This window comes from Schistocerca gregaria, chromosome 1 (assembly GCF_023897955.1).
Source record: "Schistocerca gregaria isolate iqSchGreg1 chromosome 1, iqSchGreg1.2, whole genome shotgun sequence".
NCBI classification, from domain to species: domain Eukaryota; kingdom Metazoa; phylum Arthropoda; class Insecta; order Orthoptera; family Acrididae; genus Schistocerca; species Schistocerca gregaria.
In genome coordinates, this window is record NC_064920.1 from 470,358,356 (window position 1) to 470,383,217 (window position 24,862).

At 44.8% G+C, this 24,862-nt stretch overlaps 1 protein-coding gene across 1 annotated transcript in view; it reads left to right on the forward strand.

Moving 5' to 3' along the window:
* The window catches only part of LOC126353098 (uncharacterized), a 287,154-nt gene that overhangs the window by 257,071 nt on the left and 5,221 nt on the right, over positions 1-24,862 (forward strand). The window contains exons 17-18 of the mRNA XM_050002737.1: positions 2,520-2,722; positions 16,472-16,620. Of these exons, the coding sequence (XP_049858694.1) occupies positions 2,520-2,722; positions 16,472-16,620 (352 nt within the window). The remainder of the gene's footprint in view (positions 1-2,519; positions 2,723-16,471; positions 16,621-24,862) is intronic.

Consider the following 24,862-nt stretch of genomic DNA (forward strand, 5'->3'; position numbering starts at 1 on the left):
ATGAAGAAATACTTTCGGTTGGTTGGTTGATTTAGGTGAGGGGGCCAAACAGTGAGGTCAGCGGTCCCATCGGATTAGGAAAGGCTGGAGAAGGAAGTCTGCCGTGCCCTTTAAAAGGAACCATCACGGCATTCGCCTGAAGCGATTCAGGAAAATCGCGGAAAACCTAACTCAGGACGGCCGGAAGTGGGTTTGAATCCTCGTCCTCGCGAATGCGAGACCAGTGTGCTAACCATAGCGCCACCTCACTGGATAAATACTTTCGATTATAACTGCAGCTGACTCCGCTGAAAGGTATAGAGTATAGATACAGAAATTCGTGCTTGAGAAGCATATATTTCTGCTACTGTCTGTTATTATGATAGCGACTTCTCTTGGCACATAACAATTTTGTATGGAATCTAATTAGATTCTTACTTCCTTACACAAAATATTTTTGTAAGTGTAATTACTTTTTCTTCAAAAGGTTGGGTCTTCTGCTTTTTACCAGCCTTTTTTGTTCTTAAAGAAAAATGACATTATTCGGTAATTAACTGTACGTTACGAGAGAGTAGTAAAGAAACTACTTTGTACTGTACCGTTTCATACCTTCCAGGGTCCTCAGGAAACTAAAAATGGCCAATTTCCTGTTATTTTTTAGCTATTGTCGATTTTTATGGCACTTCATTCGCTCCTTGTTGTACGAGGGTCAGTCAAAAAGTAATGCCTCCTATTTTTTTTCTATGTTTAATTGTCCGGAAATTTAAATGCAATTACATAGGTTGAAAACCACAACATTGAGGATCATTTTGTCATTTTTCAATGTAATCTCCGCCCATCTCTACAGTTTTGGTCCATCTTTGAACAAGGGCATGTATCCCAGCACGGTAAAAATCACAGCTCTGCTTCCTAAGCCATTGACGCACGGATGTTTTGACGGCCTCCTCATCTTCAAAATGAATCCCACGATGAGCTTCTTTTAGTGGCCCGAACAGATGGAAGTCTGATGGTGCCAGGTCAGGGCTGTATGGGGGATGAGGCAAAACTTCCCATCCAATTTTGACAATCTCGTCAGAGGTGTGACGACTGGTGTGTGGTCTTGCATTGTCATGCAAAAGAAGAACATCTGCCATTGATTTTGTTGGGCGAACTCGCTGAAGACGTGCTTTAAGTTTTTTGAGGGTTGTGACGTATTGAACAGAATTTATTGTGCATCCCTGCTCCAAAAAATCAACCAGAAGCACACCCTCTGTATCCCAGAAAACTGTTGCCATAACTTTCCCTGCCGATCGCACAGTTTTGAATTTTTTCTTCCTCGGCGAGCTTGTGTGACGCCACTCCATTGACTGCCTCTTTGATTCGGGTTCAAAAAAATGCACCCATGTTTCGTCCCGGGTCACATTTTTTTTTCAGAAACTCATCTCCCTCCAAACGGAAGCGCTGCAAGTGTTGGGAGGCTATTGTTTTCCTTGCCTCTTTATTCTGATCGGTTAACATTCTTGGAACCCACCGTGCACAAACTTTTGAGTACCCCAATTGTTTAATAATCGTGATCACACTGCCTTTACTAAGAGAAATAATGCGACACACTTCATCTGCAGTCACCCGACGGTCACCACGAATGATGTCATGAACTTGCTGAATGTTGTGTGGAGTCACTGCACTCACCGGCCTGCCGCTCCGCTTTTCGTCAGTCAACGGTGTTTGCCCTTCAGCTTCCTTACAACGACGAACCCATCGTCTAACAGTGCTGACATCCACTGTCACAACACCATACACCTTCTTCAGTCTTTCTTGAATGCGTATGGGCGTTTCACCTTCTGCATTCAAGAATTCAATCACACAACGCTGTCTCAAACGAACATCGATGTCGGCCATCTTACAAACTTCTGCTGTGCTGCCACCTGTTGACACAGAAAGTTACTACTGCAGTGGATTGCAGAAGAAGGTTTGAGGAATGGCCCCAAATTCAAATTTTTCACTTAACTTAATTTTTTTAAGTAGAAAAAAAATGGGAGGCATTACTTTTTGACCGACCCTCGTAATAAGCTACGTTGAAACTCAATATGGACTATTCGCACTCCTCCGATATTGCATTAGGAAGTGTACCTTGCTAGTCTCTTAGTGCGCTGCTGTCGCAGTCAGTAACAAAAACGAAACGAAGTGCTGTGAATTTGACTGTACCTTAAAGAGTAAAATGGACCATTATAAAACCCGTTACCCGTCGCCGCCTTCTTGAATACGTTTGTGGAAACTTAGTGACCATGTGCCTCCCAGAACCATTAAAATCATTTCTTCTTTTTGCCCTACATCTTGCCGAACTGAAAGGGGCTGTGGCCGATATTGAAAACGGCTTCAAGACCAAAAAAATGGTGCAAATTTTAGTAAACGATCCTTTACAAAATCTCGTGGGTGGTGAAACGAGAAATTGCTTTATGTCTTTAACAGATTAACAGCCGTATTTGAAATGTGCGTAGTGAAGCGACAGGCGGCGGTTGCACGTTGCTGGTGACGAGGCCGGGTGCGGCGGCGTGTTGCAGACGGCGGCGCGATGCTGGGCCGCGGGTCGCGGGCGCGGAGGGCGCGCTCCGCCAGGTGGCGGCCGCCCACCAGCGCCTCCAACGGCGGCGCGCGGCGGACGCTCTTCCAGCACCACGGCCGCTCCTCCACCTCCAGCTCCAGCGGCTCCGGCACGGGGCTCGGCATCATCAACCCTGCCTTCATCGCCGATAACCTCCAAATGGTACGCTCTCAATGTCGCGTCTGGTTCGGAACACTAGAATACGAGAACGGACACAGTGTTTAGATTAGATTACATCAGATTAGTTTTTCGTTCTATAGATCCGTGCTGAGGAGATCCTAGTGGATGTGGAACACGTCATTTTTTTATTAAAAGCTGAAATAACAATACTAATAGTATGAATATATACAATACATCATTTGTTTCTATTAAAACATTCGTCAGTGGAGTAGGAGGTGGCCACTAGTAAGTCTTTCATGCTCCTTTTAAACTTATCTTTATTTGTAACTAAATTTTTTGTTTGCTGGCAAATTATTGAAGATGAGTGTTTCTGAGTAGTGGACCCCTTCTTGAACTAAAGTAAGCGCTTTTAAGTCCTTGTGCAGATCATTTTTGTTCCTGGTATTGTATGTATGAACTGAGCTGTTTGTTGGAAAAAGAGATATATTATTTAGAACAAATTTCATTAAGGAGTAAATATACTGAAAGGAACTTAAACAATAATAACGATGCCAGTAGTCTTGCACAGTAATCTGGACAAACTCACCGATATCTAATTCTAATCGCATTCCAAATCAGAGAGTTGTCAACGGCAAAGCAAGTGAAAACCCACCCGGTACCAGTCACAACGTTTTACCACCGCTGTAAATAATGACTGAGCACAGGGTAATGAAACTGCTTTTCATGCCTAATTTACTTGCTGTCCCGTGAATGTTATTTTCATCACTATATTTAGATGTCAGCGAAAATAATATTTTCATGTCTTTGCGTGATATACAGTACTCTGAAACGTAAGATGCATCCAGAGACCCTGGCGGACTCATATTAATCTGTGCTAGTGGCATCGGTGGATACAGTATGGAGGGTTGTGGGGGGCCAGACTCTTTTCGTGACCTGAAGCCACTACTGCAGTGCCACGCAATTCTACAATTGGCCCCACGAGGTTGCGAGAACCTTATTTCATTCCTCCCACCAATGAGTAGTCCTTCGCAGTTCCGGGATTCGCACATGGACCCTCTGCATGGAGCTCAGCTACACTATCCACTGTGCTATAAAGGCGAAAGATATACTATGTACACACATATGTTGTAATACGCGTTCAAAAGAAAACGGAACAAACGTATTTTGCACCATATAGTAAATCTACCGGGCGAGCAAAAAGTCACTATAAATTTGAAAACTGAATAAATCACGGAATAATGTAAATAGAGAGGTACAAATTGACACACATGCTTGGAATGACAGCGGTTTATTAGCACCAAAAAAATACAAAAGTTCAAAAAATGTCCGACAGATGGCGCTTCATGTGATCAGAATAGCAATAATTAGCATAACAAAGTACGACAAAGCAATGATGATGTTCCTTACAGAAAATGCTCAATATGTCCACCATCATTCCTCAACAACAACTGTAGTCGAGGAATATTGTTGTGAACAGCACTGTAAAGCATGTCCAGAGTTATGGTGAGGCATTGGCGTCGGATGTTGTCTTTCAGCATCCCTCACGATACACTTGCGACTTCAGGTAACCCCAAAGCCAATAATCGCACGGACTGAGGTCTGGGGACCTGGGAGGCCAAGCATGACGAAAGTGGCGGCTGAGCACACGATCATCACCAAACGACGCGCGCAAGAGATCTTTCACGCGTCTAGCAATATGGGGTGGAGCGCCATCCTGCATAAACATCGTAAGTTCCAGCAGATGTTTATCAGCCAGGTTACGATGATGCGATTCTCTAATATATCGATGTACCTCTCACCCGTCACGGTAGCAGTTACAAAACCAGAATCACGCATTTCCTCGAAGAAAAAGGCCCGATAACGGTATATGTAAATCCAATCCATACCGTGAGATTCTCGTCGTGCAATGAAGTTTCAGGATTTTCGGTAGCCCAAATTCTGCAGTTGTGGGCGTTGACAGACCCTCGGAGCGTGAAATGAGCTTCGTCGATTCACAACACGTTATTCAACCAATCGTCATCTTTCGCCATCTTTTGAAACGCTCACACTGCAGATGCCTTCCGCTTCACTAAATCGCCAGTTAACAGTTAATGTTGCCGATGGATTTTGTACGGATAGCATCGGAGGGTACGCCTCATTGCCCACCAAACAGTAGTGTATGGAATGCCGGTGCGACGTGCGACTGCACGAGCGCTGACTTCCCCGTGCATAGACGAAACCGCTACAGTCTCCATATCTTCCTGAACTGTCTCAACAGCATTACGCTTTGTGCTCGGTCGGCCGCTACGGGGTATATCGTCTAAATGGTTTCGAACTTCGAAATCATTTTCGCCACAGCTGCATTTGTCAACGGACCTTTACCCGTGCGAATCCCCTTCCTATGGCGATAGGACCGTAACGCTGAACTAGCATATTCCCCATTCTGATAATACAGCTTCACTAAAAGCGCCTTTTCAGGTAACGTCAACATGCTGCGTCTGCTGGCGCATCTGATTCTCTCTCCTTTTTTTCCTTTATTGCTATTTTAATACCTATACAATCAGGTAGGCTGTCAGCGGCATGCTACGCCGCTCTTCAGCCGTAGTGTTGACAATGACAGAACAGAGATTGGAGAAACAGAATGAACATAGTGACGATCTAAAAAATAGTGGTCACAGATACACAAAAAACACGGAGCCGTCCACACTCGACGATAACGACACTGGAAACACGTTGACACAGCGCACAGAACAGTGATGAATCCGACGGCACAAGTGAACGTAGAAGTGTGACGGCGGACACTAAAAACACAAAACGACGTCACACACACGAGACACAGATGGCGATGATCTCCGGCGCGCGAAAGTCCACGTAGCGTGTGCGAGTCCAGGGACCTGCCAAGAGGGGAAGAAATGTGAGGGGGTAGAGGGTGGGGAGGAGAGAATAAAGATGCCAATGGCTGAGGAGATGGGAGGAGGGGCAGAGGGGAGGGGAGGCCTGGGGGAGGGGTGGAGAGAAAGGGAGGAGGGAGGGAGGGTGTCCAAAGGAACAGACAGAGGAAGAGGGTGGGAAGATCAAAGTTGGTAGGAGGGGTATATGGATGGGAGAAGGGCATCATCAGGGAGGGTGAGCTGGCGGAAGCCATCTTGGGAGAGAGTAAGGAGGGTGGAGAGATGGAGACCGGGTGGGACGTGGGAATACAGGCGCAGCAGCAGGTGGGGGCGGGAGAGGATGGGCGAGACAAGTGGGTGAGGAGGATCAAGTTTGTGGGAGGTGTACAGGAACCATATCCTCTCAAGAAAAAGGAGGAGGTGGGGCAATGGTATGAGATCGACAGGATCCGCATGGGGGAGGGGAGACAGATGCGATAGGCGAGGCAGAGAGCATGGCGTTCAAGGATTTGGAGCGATTTATAAAAGGTAGGGGGGGGGGGGCAGAGATCCAGGCCGGATGGGCGTAACGAAGGATAGGGCGCATGAGGGATTTATAGGTGTGGGGCCGGAAAGGAGCTTGAGGAGACGGAGTCGGGAGCGTGCCTTGGCTTGGATTGTCCGGAGATGGAGGGTCCAGGAGAGTCGACGGCTGAGGGTGACGCCAATGTACTTAAGGGTGGGGGTGAGGGCGATAGGACGGCCATAGACGGTGAGATAGAAATCAAGGAGGCGGAAGGAAGGGGTGGTTTTGCCTACAATGATCACCTGGGTTTTGGAGGAATTGACCTTGAGCAACCACTGGTTGCACCAAGCGGTGAACCGGTCAAGATGGGATTGGAGAAGGTGTTGGGAGCGCTGCAGGGTGGGGGCAAGGGCAAGGAAGGTGGTGTCAACGGAAAACTGGAGAAGGTGGATGGGGGGTGACGGCGGCGGCATGTCCGCCGTATATAAAAAGTACAGAAGGGGAGAGAGGACAGAGGGAAAAAAGGTGTAGGAATCCGTGTTATGGATCGTGACGTAGAAGGACGGTGGGAGAGAAAGGAGCCGACCAGACGGACGTAATTAATGGGAAGGGCGAAGGTTTGGAGCTTGAAGAGGAGACCGGAATGCCATACGCGGTCATAAGCACGTTCGAGGTCCAGGGAGAGGAAGATTGCGGAGCGACGGGAATTAAGCTGTTCGGAAAGGAGATGAGTGAGGTGAAGGAGAAGGTCGTCAGAAGAGAAGCCGAAAGCCACACTGGGGAACGGGAAGAAGGCGGTGCTGGCGGAGATGCTGGTGGATGCGGCGGCTGAGGATAGATTCCAGGACCTTGCTGAAGACCGAGGTAAGGCTGATGGGACGGTAGGAAGAGACGGCGGTTTACCAGGTTTAAGGAACATCAGGATACGGGAGGTTTTCCACAGGTCGGAGTAGTAACTAGTGGACAGGACTACATTGTAGAGCCTGGCCACGGTGGAGAGGAAAGAGACAGGAGCTTCGCGAAGGTGACGGTAGGTGACACTATTGTGACCAGGAGCGGTGTTGCGTTTTGTGCGGAGTGTAGCGATGAGATCCTGTGTAGTGATAGGGGCATTGAGTTCCGTGTGTGCGATGTTGTCCAAGTACTGGAAACCAGGTGCGAGTGGAGGGACAGAGGTGTCAGTTCAATCGCGGACATCCGGGAAGAGTGTTTCTCTTTCTCATTACAGCTCCTTTTATACACGGTTGTCATGCGAGGTCACTGACGTATTGCTGTCCAGCGCCATCTGTCGCACATTTTGTGAACTTTCCTTTTTTTGTTCTAATAAAACCCCATGTCATTCCAAGCATGTGTGTCAATTTTTACCTCTCTATCTACATTATTCAGTGGTTTATTAAATTTTCAAATTTATACTGATTTTTTGATCGCCCGGTATAAAATTTTTGTCTGTGTTCTCAAACATGCTTCCTTATACATCAGTTTCTCAATTCCATCTGACAATTCCAAGTTCTTGCACTGTTCCTTCTCTACACCCAGGGGTCCTAACCCTCCGTAAAGTCGTTAATGTCGCCAAAAAACTCTTACTGATATTATCGGAAGAATACTAATTCCAATAAGCAAATCAGGAAACTATTAAATCTAGCCAAGTTCCTGCCTGTGGCCACAAGTAGACAAAAAAACAGCTGGCGTAGGGGCAGTCAGACAGCCGGGCCGTCGCTTATGCAGCTTACTGCCGTGACAAACCTGATGCACATAAGGGTGGTCAAAAGGCTCACACATGTGAAATTGGGCTGCCTGCGGGCTAGTCTATATTAACTGTGCCTGTCCGCGAGTGAGCTGGGAGGATGGGGGAGGGGGGGGGGGGGGAACAGCGGGCATCAAGCCATTCTTTGTCATATACTGAAGTTTTTCATGGATTTTATAGATCCGAATTTATACCACAGGAATCTGTTTTAAATCTGTTCAATACTTCGGAGTCATCGAAATTAAAAAAAGATGCTTTTTTTCAACTAAAATGGATAATAGTGAATTCAAACATAAATATTTAGTTTCTTCTTTAGCCACTTCTTTGAATTCAGTGCAAAATCGAAATATATTAAAGCTGTATCAAACATTCCTAGAGTGGATTTAATGCTGTATCCTCCAAGAGCCCTATAAGCTCGTTTTTGCTATTAAGCCCTCAGAATATTTACTATAAAATATTTCATAAAACTCACTTCAGTTAACAACTTAATAAACGCATTCCAAACATTTACTTACATTGGTGTGGGTACTTGCACAATTTAATTGCATCTATTTTAGTAAAATATAATGGTCAAAGAAATGAACCTACGCTACACAACATAACAAATATTGAGCTGTACCTCATAAGATGATCGATCTGTACTCTTTTGAAGTTTTGAATTACGCACTGCAACTACATCAGGTAATAGCAAATCCCAGTCACTGTAATGATTGACTCTTGAGAGAGTGACTCGACATCTTCCCTAGCATCCTGTAACCAGGTTCGATTCTGACATTTCCTTGTGAGTGTAATGCATGTGTTCTTAGTTATCGAACTCATAATAAATGACCAAGTTGCTTCATCAGATCTGATATCAAGTGAGTAACTTCGTCCATAGTCAAAATCTCTTGAGTACCAACCTTTAATACCCAGCTATTATCCTTGGTTTGTCTCACTGTGTCAACGTGTTGTCTTGGAAGAGCTATCATTTCTATAATGCGTGAGAAATGGTTTTGTTATCGTTTACACTTACCAATTCCTTGCTGGCATCTGTCCAAAAGTACCTAAGATATACAAACCGAACATCTGAAATAGTTTGTTGGCCTCCTAGTAAACTCTGTGGAAGACTACATTGGTGACGTAATTTGGTTCATTGTACAAATGGTAAACAGTTTTTATATAATGGCTCAAATGGCTCTGAACACTATGGAACTTAACATCTGAGTTTATCTGTCCCCTAGAACTTAGAACTACCTAAACCTAACTAACCTAGAGACAACACACACATCCATGCCAGAGGCAGGATTCAAACCCGCTACCGTAGCAGTCGCGCGGTTCCGGATTGAAGCGCCTAGAACCGATCGGACACCGCGGCCGGGTTTTTATATTGTTTTACATCCTGCTTACATGTTTGCCACCACTATTATTTGTTCACACATCATTCTGCCGGCCGCTGTGACCGAGCGGTTCTAGGCACTTCAGTCCGGAACCGCGCTGCTGCTACGGTCGCAAGTTCGAATCCTGCCTCGGGCATGAATGTGTGTGATGTCCTTAGGTTAGTTAGGTTTAAGTAGTTCTAAGCCTAGGGTACTGATGACCGCCGATGTTAAGTCCCATAGTGCTTAGAGCCATCTGAACCACTTGAACCACATCATTCTGTTGGTCTACAGCCTTCATGTCCTGCTAATAGATGATCATGCATCAGTTTTAGCACTTTATTTCGCATTGTAGCACAATAAATTGTGGCTCGTAGTTTTCATAAGCAGCTTGCACCTTCCGCCACTATGGAATTGGAACCTACTCATCGTACTGGACATAAGTTCCGACTCAGGCCATTGGCATTTCTGTGAGAGTTAGCAGGTCGATAAATTACCACAAACTCTAATTGATTGAGTTTCAATGCCCACTGCATTAACCAGGTCGATGGATCGTTTAAAGTTAACAGCCACCTCAGTCCTGCATGATTCGTTATGACCTTGAAGTTTCTCCCAAACAGATAACATAAAAATATGTTGTATATGAGACTCAGCATCTCTTTCTCTGTTCTAGGGTAGTATTTTTCTGCTCTGTTCAACTATAGTAAGGTGTAGATGACGTCCTGCCCTCTCCATTCCCTGACTTTATACACAGCCTTGTGCATAAGTGCTTGTGTCACATGAAATCACAAATTCCTTCTCATAATTTGGGAAAACTAATATAGGTCCAGTTTTTAATAATTCTCTCAAATGACTGAATGCATATTCCCACTCGACTGACCAGTGGAACTTTATTTTTTCTTCAGTGAATGAGTCAGTGGCTATAGTGCTGCAAATTTTGGTACAAACTTCCAACTGTAATTCAGCAGGTCCAAGAAGGATTGAAACTTTTTTCCATATGTTGTGCTCGAAAATCCTGTAGAGCTTTTATTATACAGGTATCGACCTGGACTCCCTCATGGCTAACTACATGGCCTAAATACTGTACTTCTTCTACTAAAATGTAGACTTTCACGGCCGGAAATATAATGTCCATTCTACTTGTCCGGGCTGTTATGCCGTGGTCGGTTGATGAATTTTGTCTCAATTCCCAACGTTTCGTCTCCGACTGCGGGAGACATCTTCAAGGGGGTCCGTAGGTCGATAGAAGGTCGAACACACCCACTGGCTCGCTACTGACTGCCGCTAAATTCCGTCTCCGCGAGCCCCCGCGCCGCGGTGTGACGTCACGTGTTTTGAAAACGTCAGTGCAATTGGCCGCTGTCCGTCGCCGTCGATCGCCGTTGCCATCACCCACTAGTGGACGGGTGGTACACATCTTCTGTAACACCGGCATCCATATACCGTTTAATTTCACGCCCTCCTCCTTTCGTTTGAAATTATTTGGGTGTTTAGCGATTTCGATTGCCTCCCTGTAGAGCCTTTCGTAGTATCCGCTTGTGGCCGCTAGTACTTGCGTCTCCTCGAAAAGAATATTGTGGTTCCCTGGCTGGAAAGCATGCTCCGCAACAGCTGATCATTCCGTTTCTCCTCTTCTACAGTTTCCCTTGTGCTCTTCCAAACGTTTAGAAACCGTTCTTTTAGTTGTACCCACATAAACATCACCACAGCTGCATGGGATCCTATACACTCCAGCTTTTTCCAAAGGTTTGCGAGCGTCCTTGGGAGGCTTAATGTATTCCTGTATCTTCCTGGTGGGCTTATGTGGGTACAACTAAAAGAACGGTTTCTAAACGTTTGGAAGAGCACAAGGGAAACTGTAGAAGAGGAGAAACGGAACGATCAGCTATTGCGGAGCATGCTTTCCAGCCAGAGAATATTCGTTTCGAGGAGACGCAAGTACTAGCGGCCACAAGCGGATACTACGAAAGGCTCTACAGGGAGGCAATCGAAATCGCTAAACACCCAAATAATTTCAAACGAAAGGAGGAGGGCGTGAAATTAAACGGTATATGGATGCCGGTGTTACAGAAGATGTGTACCACCCGTCCACTACTGGGTGATGGCAACGGCGATCGACGGCGACGGACAGCGGCCAATTGCACTGACGTTTTCAAAACACGTGACGTCACACCGCGGCGCGGGGGCTCGCGGAGACGGAATTTAGCGGCAGTCAGTAGCGAGCCAGTGGGTGTGTTCGACCTTCTATCGACCTACGGACACCCTTGAAGAGGTCTCCCGCAGTCGGAGACGAAACGTTGGGAATTGAGACAAAATTCATCAACCGACCACGGCATAACAGCCCGGACAAGTAGAATGGACATGTACTTCTTCTGTCACAAACTTTTCTAAACCAAGTGTTACGTGCGCCATGTGTAACCTTACCCACAATCTATGCTCTTCCAAACTCTTCATAAAGGCGATTCCGTCATCTAAATACACTGTACGTTGTCTAGCTTCAATTCAGCACTACCCCAGCTAAGAGGTGCTGAAATGTACCTGGTGCGTTTTCAGTTCAAGCAGCATATACCAACAGTGATAATCTCATGACGCAACCATAAATTCTGCCCTTTGGCGATCCTCTGGTGCCACCTCCAATTGATGATAACCACTGCACAGATGAAGGGTAAAAAATACCTGCATTTCTCCAGATTATCCGAAGTATCTGTTACACTTGAGGCAGGATAATCTATAAATAAACACATATTGAGGTACCGATAGTCGCAACAAAAGCTGTATGCCTTCATCCCATCTGCATTTTCTTCAGGATAATTTCCACTGGCAGTTCTCGGGGACTGTACTTTTCTCTATAACACCATCTCGTAGTTGCTGGTTAATAAATTCATCCATCACTGGCTGCAGGTAATGTGGTACGCGGTAAAATTTACGGTACATTGGCAGTTCATTATATGTTGAGATTCTGTACTGTGTGACTGGGGACACTGGTAAAGACCAATGAGGATTAAGCAGACCCTCATATTCTGACCATAACTGCTTACTGCTATGCTACACAGTACTACGCCAGCATCATTGTAGTGTCTAGCTGCAGAACTGCATTGCTGACTGCCCCACGTATCCCTTAGCTCATTGTAGGCATGTGTGTAGCTGATGCTGCAACCATATTGATACTATCAGGGAGAGATGTAGGGTCTATGAAAACTAGTCTCGAAACGGACTGGACTGTCACATTTTTCAATGGATCATGAACTAAATCAGTACCTATATCACAAGCCACGGATGCAACAAAAAGCCTATCATCATTTGATTGAGTCCTTCCCTTGTAGTTCCGTGATGCTTCATCATTACTTTATCTTCAACTGGCTATATTTAATAACACAGATCTCCATTTCATTTTCTAATTTTTTAGGTGGTATGTGTGATTTTTCAGCAAGTTACTGGTGCAATATCACACAACTATTTTGAGACTTTATATGCATCGTATCTGAGAAGGAGCAGGCATGCAGTTGCACACAGAGTTTTCTTTGTTTTTCAGTTTTTGTTATTTTCACTGTTAGAGTTGGAAGATCATTTGAATGGAGCATGTCGCAACACCATTGGCTACATCAGCTAAAACACTTTATCACTATATACTTTGTCATGGAAGTCAACACTGGCTTATTTGTTGGAGAAATACTGACCATGATTTGACACTGTTGACAGTCTATCGTGGGTCTAGTTGTAATGGTAGCGATTATCTAATCACACTGTGCTCAGGGTATTTCTTCATCCTATTTTATCAAGACCCACTTCTTTGGATCAGGAGTGGCACATCTATTATGGTGTTGTGTCGCCTGTGCATAGCGAAACAATCATCATATACTTAACGTGTTATCCAATCACAGCTTGACTAGGTGGACATGTTCCATTACTTTCCAGTATTTAGGTAGCCTTGACCACAGTACAACTTGCTATCCAGTGAATGTATTCATGCCAGTAAACACATCTTCCCCTTATTTGCACCATAATTGGAGAAATAAAAATCTCTAATGGGTATATTAGTTGGTAGCATGATAAAGTAGGGAATACTGCATTATCCTACATTGGGCACTGCTGCTGACCATCTCTCAATTCCATACATTGCCATGGCCCAAATGGCAGTCTTGTATTTATTGGCTTTGGGTGTATAGGCATTTGTTTGTCATACAGCACTCTAGTGAGCCCCTGCCTCAGGATCCAGACTGCTTTGATTCTATCCTTTTCATCAGTACTGTTGCTGGCATCATGGTCTATATATAAGCTGAGGAAACAAAATACGCACCGTATAAAAAATTGGTCATTCCCAGGAGATATGACACTGCAGTGCAACACGGTCTCTAGCACTGAGATTGGCCTCAGTTCGAAGACAAAGAGAGCCAACAGGTTTCTTCAGGTATGCCACATAGAGCTGAAGCCACTCAATGATGTTCAGATGCTGCAGAGCTGTTCCACATCGTTACAGACATTTTCTATGGGCCTAGGCTCGGGTGATTTAGTGCACCAGTCGAGGTGCGATAGCTACCTGAGCTGTCGACAGACCAGGAGGGTATCTCAGAAGATGGAGCTGTCTACGGCATTCTTATGATGAAATTGTGGATGAAAAGAGTTTCTTACTGAGAATGTTGAAATAAATGTCCTAGATTATTTTCGCAGATATCTGAAAGAGTAGGCCCAAGTCATGGCACAAGAAACATCTCCCGACTGATCTATTTGGACCGTGTATTCGACACCTAGCATCCGTTTTTTTTTTTAAAAAAAAAGGAAAATATCGACTTGTCAGTCTACACTGCATGCCTCTAGTCAGCTACTGACCAGTTTCTGTGGTTAGCCCATTGAAGACGTGGATGTTTATGTTGTAAGATGGCAAAAACTATCCCCCTTACATGAAGTCATTAAAGATCACCTAACTCACATTGAGCGAACAGTAGGGCTGAACAAAAATTATTGACAAGGCACAATGCATCTTGTAGAGGGTACAGTATGGACGTATTGGAATAATTAATGTCGGGTGATGGTTGTAAAGTAATTCTCACAACATGAAAACTTTGTGGAAATGCATCGATCTACTGCAGGCTACTTTATCACAGCGAAGTATTCAGAATTGACTGTGGTCGGCTGGGGAGCGGTGAAGGGAAGTTACAATAGGCAGCTTAGGGTGGCTCAAGCTCTGAGAAAGCGGTAAGGGGGTGCAGCCTCCAGCTGCCTTAAGATGAGTGACAGTCAGTGGGTGGTTGACCCCATGCTGGTGTACCAGGAAGCAGACGGAGAACTTGTATGCCTGTTGATAAATGTCTGTCGTCCCATTTTCAGTGAAACATGCGAGAAAGCCATGCAAAGCTACGGCGGAGCGGTCAACAGAGGCCAAAATATGCGTGTTCGTGACTATAGCAACTTCACGCTGAATTCACGATCTGCAGAGTCTGAAGTAAATCAGGTGAAGAGCGACAGAATGAAATACACTGACCTCCAATGGGAATGTTGGACCAAGGAATTTGAAGTACTCTCCTGGAAGTCAGAACTCAGGAAAAACTGGTGTTTTGTGCAAACACTAACCTTGATGGGTGGCCTGGGAGGAGCTAAATAGCAGAAGCTGAGACGAAGGGAAATTTTGTGGGAATTTGTTCACTTCTCAGAGCAGGCATTGGTCAGTGCTGGGAAGAGACGCATAATTAACACGACTTGCACTGCAATTGGCGTAAGTGATTTTGCTGGAGGGGAAACTGTGGCGACGAGTGGACTGGGAGAAGTCTCCATAGTGGTCTTCCGTTCCCAGCTTGCCTAGAGTGTGGATGTGGCGTTCTTTACTCAGCTTGCCTGAGAGAGAGTGAGCATCTCTGCAGTTTACATCGTAGCAAACGGAACGATTGAGCTTGGAGATAGAAAGTTTTCGTTCAGCTATGTACTGAGCAACATAGCTAGAAGTGAATAGACGAGCGCAGCCTTGCACCACCACGAGGTCGGCAGACGTCCGCACAACGACGACGCCCCGCCACGCTGAATTCGGTGATATTGCGCCCGCTCCGGACACTGATTAATTTGTTGGATCACGTCGGCAAAGTTTCCACGAGGGTTTCATGGGCCGTGTATTGTAGAATTCTTCTTGGACTTCGCATTACGCCTGGGTCAGTCGATAGGAAATACTTTTGATTTATCGCGCTTTACTCCACGCAAACCCAAGTTATTACCACTACCTGTTAGGAGAGTCATGTAATGTGATTATTTAAGGTCGTGAGTTAAAATAAGTCTGTGCTAATGGAGTACATCTGTTTTCAATCAAGTAGTTGAAATCCCAAGTCACTTTCTTAATTAATTTTATGTTCAAGATTTGTATCTGGTGTTCAATAGCTGAATATAACATCAATGTGCACCCATTTTTAATTCAAAGGGATCAATTCTGAATCAATTAATGTCAACACTGCCACTGCACTTCAATCAGGAATCACAGGGCCTTATTACTTTCTTTGCGCTATCCGACATTGCGGCAGTTTTGCACTCTCTTTTGATCTGTTAGTGAATTACCTGGGGTGAACACACGCCAAAACCAGATAAGTGATGGGTGGGGTGTTACAATGTGCTCCTGTGGGAATAGGCGTTTTGCACAGTATTTGACCTCAAATATCTATTGCACGCGACTCGCTTCGCAATGTTCGCTGGGAAACTAGTTGAAATGGCCCTGCATTTACGGATAGCAGTAATCCATGTCGGATTTGAAAGAGATCCTCGTGGACAAGGCGTTAACGATCGTCTCAGGTCTGTGTCTTTCTTTGTACGAGTAATGTTCTTGCGGCTTATTACGTGGCTGCTAGTGGTACACCTTTCCTTGTAGACACGGTCGTCAGTCTGCATTGATATACCAACAAACTGGGCAACTTTTTTCAGTGTTTTAATGGGCTCATCCAAAAACGACAGCTGCTTTCTGCCATTCTGTCATGTCTCCAAGTACCTTACTGCGCTGATTCCATACAGCAGCCTGGCACATACCTTGCCCACATCTTCACTGCCATGACTTATTTCAGCTGTGATGGGTGTCATGGCTGCCCCGTACCAGATCGATAGTATCGATAGCGCTACAGAGCGACGAGTGTTCCCCCTTAAGAGGTTGACTAATATAGTGTCTGGCTGAGTTTACGTCGATCACGAAATCATCACTCTAGAGCGATATAAAATGAATGTTTTTCTGCTTCTGTCTGTTGTAGTGGTGTCCGTTACCAATATTATCAACAGTAGAGACAGCGCTGACTACCGAAGGTCCCCTTTGGTTTTGATAAGCAAGTGCAGACAGGGTTGTTGTTGTTTTTGCAGAGTCCTCCTGAGAGGGCCGCGGAAACTCCCCCGCCCCCGGCAGCCGCGCAGCCGCCGCTGCCAAACGCCCACGGAGCCGTTGGCCGCTTCAGCATCGACAGGGACAAGACTGCCGCCAGGCCTCGGCCGAAAACCGCCAGAGTGAACAGGTCTGTTCTGCAAAGTCGACTTTCTACGATCTGCTACAAAGAAAATGGATGAGCGGTCCTAACATCCTCAGATGTCGTGTTATTCGTCGAATTATGTTTCATGTCGGTCTTCCTCATGAAGTTTAAACTTAGCATACTATTAAAATTCTCCCACACCATTCAGATAAATAAAGTTTCTTCTCCATTTCCAAATTATTTCTCAGGCTCTTTAAACAAATTGTTCAAATTACAGTGTAAATTCTTTTGTATCGAGTTTCATGTTCTTCAAGATGGTTCAAATGGCTCTGAGCACTATGGGACTTAACTTCTCAGGTCATCAGTCCCCTAGAACTTAGAACTACTTAAACCTAACTAACCTAAGGACACCACACAAATCCATGACCGAGGCAGTATTCGAACCTGCGACCGTAGCGGTCGCGCGTTTCCAGACTGTAGCGCCTAGAACCCTTTCGGCCAGTTCTTCAAGAGAACTAGTGAATTTGAAGGGGTGGGTGAGTCAGTACGAAATGTTTGCAAATAGATATGGGAGAAGAAAAAGGTTATGGAAGATAGCTACAAATCACAGAGGATAACCACGTCAGTTTGTTCAAAGTATTAGGTTTTGACTAAAAAATGGGTTGAAATGACCACAGGCTTATCTCCTTTTCCAGATTAGCTCCTATCAGTCGCAATGAATCCGGCAAAGACGCTCACTAGTCTGACAGATGCTTTGAGATCTACCAAAATTAAAATGCACCGAGGCTCAGGGGGCTCATGAACGATTTATTTCGCAACACAACTTTGAGATATGCGTACTTTTGGACTTCATTTTACCTGCAAAATCAAATGGAGACTTCTCGTGTTCGGGGGTGATGAAAAGTTGCAGATAGAAACTGTTCAGGATGTTTCTGCGGAAAAGATAAAATGTAGGAAGCGGAGCTACAAGAAACACCAGAGACGAACGTTACGAATCCAAACATGTTGTGAGACAATTCAGTTAACGGAATACAGTGTAATAAACTGATTTATTATACTGTAGGGTATGAACTGTAGGGTAGGCAAACTGGACCAAATATAGATGTACAGCGCAAGTTGTTGGAGCATGAAACTCCACTAGAAAACTGCGGATGACTTGCTCTTAGTGCATGGGTGTGTTTCCAACATGATGAGGCAAATTCAGTTTGCGCCTCCTCCCCCTCCGCCTCCCTTGCTCGTGGAAACCTCCGTCAGAAGTCGAATGAAAGAGCCGGCGGCTGAGGCCGAGCGGTTCTAGCCGCTTCAGTCCAGAACCGCGCTGCTGCTACGTTCGCAGGTCCGAATCCTGCCTTGGGCATGGCTGTGTGTGATGTCCTAAGGTTAGTTAGGTTTCAGTAGTTCTAAGTGTCGGGGACTGATGACCTCAGATGATACGTCCCAAAGTGCTTAGGGCTCTCCAATGAAAGATAAACAGGTAGAGAAAATTTTGTTTTGTGGACAGGTCATTCATCCTCTTGACTTCTGCTTGTGGGGTCGCGTGAAAGGTCTTGGGTGCAAGACACCTGAGATGCCTGAAAACAGTAAAACAAAAATCAAGAAATGATCCACAGTACTACCAATCTATATCACTCGTTCCTATTAGTGGCAGAATACTATGATATATCCTGAGTTCAAATGTAATGACTGAAGGATTCGTCACTGAAATTGACTAAGATGCTAATTTATTCATCGCGTTGAAACAATAGTCACAGTACAACGACTATAACAGTTCGTAATTTATCTATGACGGGTCAAAGTAAACTAGAGTCCAAAACAGAACAGGATAATTAAGCCAGAATGTCCAGGGATCAAAAGTAAAGCCGTTATAAGCAATAGGAATGTCATGTAATGTAGAGATCCCAGCCCACTGACGAAGGCAGGGTTTCACGATAGATTCTTGCGCTATCGCTAGGTGCTGAAACATCTTGCACGGCCGATACCGGTCCCTATAAACTGGCCATACGTTGCAGTCGAGGGCACAATTGGATATGACAAGTGCCTCATAGCGCAAGCCACAGTGTGTCAGCATTTGTGCTATGCCTTTATCAATGTCTGAGTCGGTGCCTACTCAGGCGAGAATGCAATTCGAGTGGTGTAATCGAAAACGTCCTGGCCGGTGAGAGTGATGTTGGCGGTGGCAGCACACCGGGAAGGGGGACGTGGTGACGGGTAGCTTTACAAAAGGCTCTGACTGGAGGAGTGCTGACGTCTGAAAGACTCCTCTGTGACTTTTCTGTGCTGAGTTCACGTCCTGAAGATGGGAGCGGTGACCGGGGACAACAGTAGTAAGAGACACACAGGTTCCACATCCATGGGTTCCCCGGTGTCTGCTGAAGAATAACAGGAGTGGGAGACGTGTTTAAATGAAGATATTCCAGGACGAAATCTAAGATTATACTGTAGAAGCGGAGTGGGAGACTGGTCTCAGACCAGAGGATAGGGTGAACTGCGGGGGCAAAGCTGATTGGCCCTCCAAAAGCATTTTACTGCTTGCGCCCAGTACTTACCCCTGCATCTGGGCAAAGGTGTGGACGTACACTGGGAATCCCCAAGCTGACCGAGCTCATGGATATGTCGTGGGACGCTAGAGATGTAAGCAGGAGCACTGGTGGTGGCTATGGGTATTTCGGTCTTGGACTGACCAAGAATTGGAGTGGTTCACTACGAAGAAAGGAATTTCCTCTATTATTGTATCCTCTTTGGACACCCACTCATTACAGTGGTTCAGTACGAAGAGAGGAATCGCATCATGGCGTCCTCTTTGTTGGTGTCTATGGACATTCTCAAGCTGTTTGTTGAAGGTGTGTGTTAAGTGTTCTGCCTCGCCTTTCGAGGCTGGGTAGAAGGGTGGTGGGAAAATCAATGCCAGTGGTATGGCAAAAGGAAGGGAATTCAGCACATGCACATGACGGGCCGTTGTCTGACACGAAGGCCTGAAGAACGCCTTTAATAGAAGAGATAACTTTGAGTGACGACATGGTGCTGCAAGCACTGATTGCATGCGCGCCACTTGTTGGAATTTAGAGAGTTACTTAGTCAATTAGTTGGTTGCATGTTCCATAGTTCATCTGAATGATTCTTTTATGGACATTATGTGGAATGAGTCAGCTTACAGATTATGTGTAAATGAGTCCCTTATTTTTTTAATTCTACTCAAGCAACAACACTTAAAAATAAGCCCTTTCTATCCCCCTTTTCTTCAGTCTACCAGTTTATAAATTGAAACTCGCACAAGAAATGGAAGGAGTTGTCCAGGTTCAAAATGGTTCAAATGGCTCTGAGCACTATGGGACTTAACATCTGAGGTCATCAGTCCCGTAGAACTTAGAACTACTTAAACTTAACTAACCTAAGGACGTGACACACATCCATGCATGAGGCAGGATTCGAATCTGCGATCGTAGCAGCAACGCGGTTCCGGACTGAAGCGCCTAGAACCGCGCGGCCACAGCGGCCGGCTGTGTTTGTCTCAATGTACTTATAATATGTAAACATGGCTGACATAATGAAAGTGTTCTGTGTTCTAAATAAAGAATGATTATGCATTGAGGCACTTCATAGCGATCTGTCACTTGGGAATATATACACTGCGACCATTTCACTAACACGTCCGAGAGGAATATTTTGCTCGTTGTAAGAACGAAGCCGCTGTGCATTACGTTTGATGGGAGGCGTACCCATCGCTTTGGTTAATGGGACAGTGGCACCCGTTTCCAGATGGAACTGAACAGGAGTCTTGTTGTCTTCGGCTGGAGGAGTATCTACTTAAGTATTTCTGTGAACTGGTGAAGCTATGTTAAAGACTTCTTTACAAGTTTACGCTGCGGTATTCGAAGATATTTCTGGTGAGTATGAACTGGCTGTGGCCGTTTGACTAAGCGATCGACGATCAGTCCTTGGAATCAACCACAAGCTTCAAATATCCAGCGCTTTCACTCGGGATCTGTGCGGGCTTTGAGGATGTGAGGAAGGGAATGTTTCAATGTTTGTCTTCCAGCAGTGACAGCCCACGGGCGTGTGTGACTCATAGCGTTCAAAAAAAAATGTTCAGATGTGTGTTAAATCTTATGGGACTTAACTGCTAAGGTCATCAGTCCCCTAAGCTTACACACTACTTAACCTAAATTATCCTAAGGGCAAACACACACACCCATGCCCGAGGGAGGACTCGAATATCCGCCGGGACCAGTCGCACAGTCCATGACTGCAGCGCCCGAGAGCGCTCGGCTAACCGCGTGCGGTCATAGCGTTCAGCTGCTATAATGTAAATTTTTACGCGTTCAGAGGCAGTCATCTTCAAATATGATACTTATTTGAAGCAAGGAACATTAAATTAATTAAGGCTATTGTAATATAGTGCAATGAGTAGGAGGCAAACGACATTCAAAACATTGCCATCTGAGCTACCCAAGCACGACTCACGCCCCGCCCCACAGCTTTACTTCTGCCAGTACCTCGTCTCCTACCTTCCAAACTTTACAGAATATTTGTGATCATATCCCGTATTGCACAATGCAGGTAAATATAAATGTAACTACTGTTATTAGTCAATGTATCATCAGCACACACAGACAATAACAATGTCGCGTAATGACCTCGATGACTCTGAGGATTGCAGCATTCTGAAACAGAGAACCGGTGTTTCGAATGTTGCCGACTTTCACCGATCATCACTAAAGTCTGTTCGGGGCTCACAACATGCTAATTTATGTATGTTACCAATTAATAACAAAATCTGTACATATGCGCCCCGATGTGCTGTCCCACAACTACGGTTTTGGCTCTTTAGCGGAAAACTTTGACAACCACTGTCTTAGGTACCGTACGGGGTGTTTATAATTAAAGCACAGCTACTCGCGAGGTACCAGTGTGGACCGTAATTATCGTACGGCAGCGAAGTTTCATAGATATGAAAATGCGTTAATTTACCCTGGAAAAAATTCAGTTCCAGTTTTGGGCACCAGATACAAATTTTGCGCTCTTCACTGTTTGTACGACGATATGACATCCACGCTGTCATTTTAAAACCAATAACGTGAGTGAACAGTATGGTTATTGAGAAGAGAGACCGGGCGCTGTTAGGGAAAGTGTTTTATATAAACGGCAACAATACAGTGCTGCATTGAGAGAGTATGGGCGACTGGAAGACCTGAAGAGAAGACCGATGTCGTTAAGTGGATAAGAAGATGATAATGAAATTCGAATACACGAGTGAACTTATTGAGGCTCCTGGAAGAGGAAGGTGTCCTATCCCGGTAGGAGTTACTGACGAGATTGCTGTTGTTCGAACCGACCATGCAGCACGTGTCGAAGCTAGTGCTATTGCTCCTGCATTATCTATCACATAGTCAACGGTGCGCCAAGTTTCACGGTCTACATTAGACTGGTACCCGAACAAGATCCAGACGGTGCAGCAACTGAAACCTCTCGATCTGCAGCAACATTCTGAATTTGCTCTTAGGTTTCTGACACGAATTGAAGCTTATCTACATCGACGAAATTACTCTGCAATTCACAATTAAGTGCCTGACGGAGTTTTATCGAACTCGCTTCAAGCTAATTCGCTAACTTTCCACTCCGAAAACCGCACGGGAAAAACGAACACTTAAGTCTTTCCGTGTGAGCTGTGATTTCCTCTATTTTATTACGATGGTCATTTCTCCATGTGCACGTGGGCGCCAACATTCTGAGAAGAAAGTTGATGATCTAAATTTCATGAGAAGGTTCTCCACAGTTAAAAACGCCTTTGTTTTAATGACTGCCACCCCAATTCGTGTGTCATATCCGTGGCACTCTCTCCACTATTTTGCGATAATATAAAAAGAGCTGCCCTTATACGAATTTTTTCGATGTCCTCCGTCAATCCTATCTGATGCGGATCCCATACAGCACAACAGTTCTCCAGAAGATGGTGGAAAAGCGCAATCTAAGCAGTCGCTTTAGTAGAACTGTTGCGTTTTCTAAGTGTTCTGCCAACAAATCGCAGTCTTTGGTTTGCTTTCCCTGCAAAATCATCTATGTGATCGTTCCAAAGTAAGTTTTCATAATTGTAATCCCTTAGTATTTAGTTGAGTTTACAGCCTTTAGATATGTGTGATTTATCGTGTAACCGACATTTAACGGATTCCTTTTAGTATTCATGTGGGTGACTTCACACCCTTCATTATTTACAGTCAAATGCCACTTTTGCACTATACGTGTATGAGGTCTAAATCATTTTGCAATTAATTTTGATCATGTGATGTTTTTACAAGACAATAAATGAAAGTATCATATGCAAAAAATCTAAGAGTGTTGTTCAGATCGTCTCCTAAATCGTTTACGCAGATCAGGAAGGCAACACTTCCATGGGGAACGCCAGATATTACTTCTGTTTTACTAGGTGACTTTCCGTCAGTTATCACGAACTGTGACCTATGGCAGAAAATCACGAATCCAGTCACGCAACAGAGACGACACTCTACAGGAACGCAATTCGATTAGGACTCGCTTGTCAAAAGCCTTTTGTAAATCTACGCATATGCAATCAGTTTGACGTCCCCCTGTCGACAGTATTCATTACTTGGTGAGAATAAAAAGCTAGTTGTGTTTCACAAGAACGATATTTTCTGAATCCGTTTTGGCTATTCATCAATAAATCGTTTCCGTTTGAGCATGATATATGTATCAAAACCTACTGTAAATCGACATTAGTGATATTGGTCTGTATTCGAAGGATTACTCCTGTTTCCTTTCTTGGATATTGGTATGACTTATGGAACTTTCCAGTCTTTGGGCACGGAAATTTTACGAGTGAGGGATTCTATATGATTCTTAGGAATGGAGCTGTTGTATCAATATATTCTGAAAGGAACGTGAGGGATGTGCAGTTTGGAACGGAAGCCTTGCCTTTATTAAGCGTTTCAACCTGCTTCGCTACACCGAGGATATCTACTTCCAAGTGACTCTTTTTGACAGTTGTTCTTGATTATAGTCCTGGAATATTTACTTCGTCTTCTAGTGTGAAGGAATTCCGGGAAACGGTGTTTAGTAACACTGGTTTAGTAGCACTGTACTGTCATCGACAACATCACCATGGTTATCGCGCAGTTTTGTCGTTGCCGCAGTTTTGCCGCTGGCGTACTTTACACACGACCAAAATCTCTTTAGGTTTTTTTGTCAGATTTCGAAAGAGTTTCGTTGTGGAAACTATTAAAAGCGCCTCGCATTGGAGCTCGTGCTAAATTTCGAGCTTCGGTAAAATTTCGCCAATCTTGTGGGACTTCCATTCTTTACAAATTTGGCATGCTTATTTCGTTGCTCCTGCAACAGTGTTCTATGTGCCATGTTTGATCACTACCATTTCGTATTAATTTATTTGGTATATATCTCCCAACTGCTGTCCATAATATTTCTTTGAATTTAAACCATATCAGGTCTACACTTCATTATCATATTGGAAGAAGTTATCTGCTTTTTTTAGATAGATGCATTTTGCGTTTACTTTTCGTGGCTTTTGATGTTCCGGTATTTAGCCCAGCTACAACAACCTTGTGGTCACTAATCCCCGTAACTGTCATGATTCTCCCTTTCTGGTCAGGATTATTTGTTACTAAGAGGTCAAGTGATGATTGCTCAAAATAATTATCTGAGAAAGAGGTCAGTACGATTTCAGGCGACATTGATGACATGTGACCGGGCAATATTTTATGGAATCATTACAGAGTGCTTTGAATACACAGAACTGCCGACTTTGGAGCACTGTTAAATACGTGCTGTGCAGAAGGAGCCACTGCTCTTACCTTATGTGACTGTGTGGTGCGGACTCACAGGCACGATTATTGTCGGTCCGTCCTTCTATGAAGAGAATACACCGAGACGTCCTGTCACATGTACCGTGACGTCTGCAAGTTATTGAGACCTTCCTGTACAGTAATTGATCCCTGCTTTGGAAACCACTGTTTTCATGGAAGGTGTTTAATAGGAAAATCAGGATTATGCCTTTCTCACTTGTTTGACCTTTTCTGTTCACGTTCCGTTCCGAATTCATTACACATGGGAACATTTCTGTATGTCTGTCTGGCATTCAAAGCGCTAGATTTGCACCTGGTGGCCAAAATTGGAACTAATTTTTTCCAGCGTAAATGGGTTGCACATTAACGCAGCCTACCAAGCTTCGCCGCGAAACGATTATTACAGCCCACACTGGACCTTCGTGAGCAGCTGCACTTGAATTATAAACACCCGGTACACACAGACTGCGCACTTT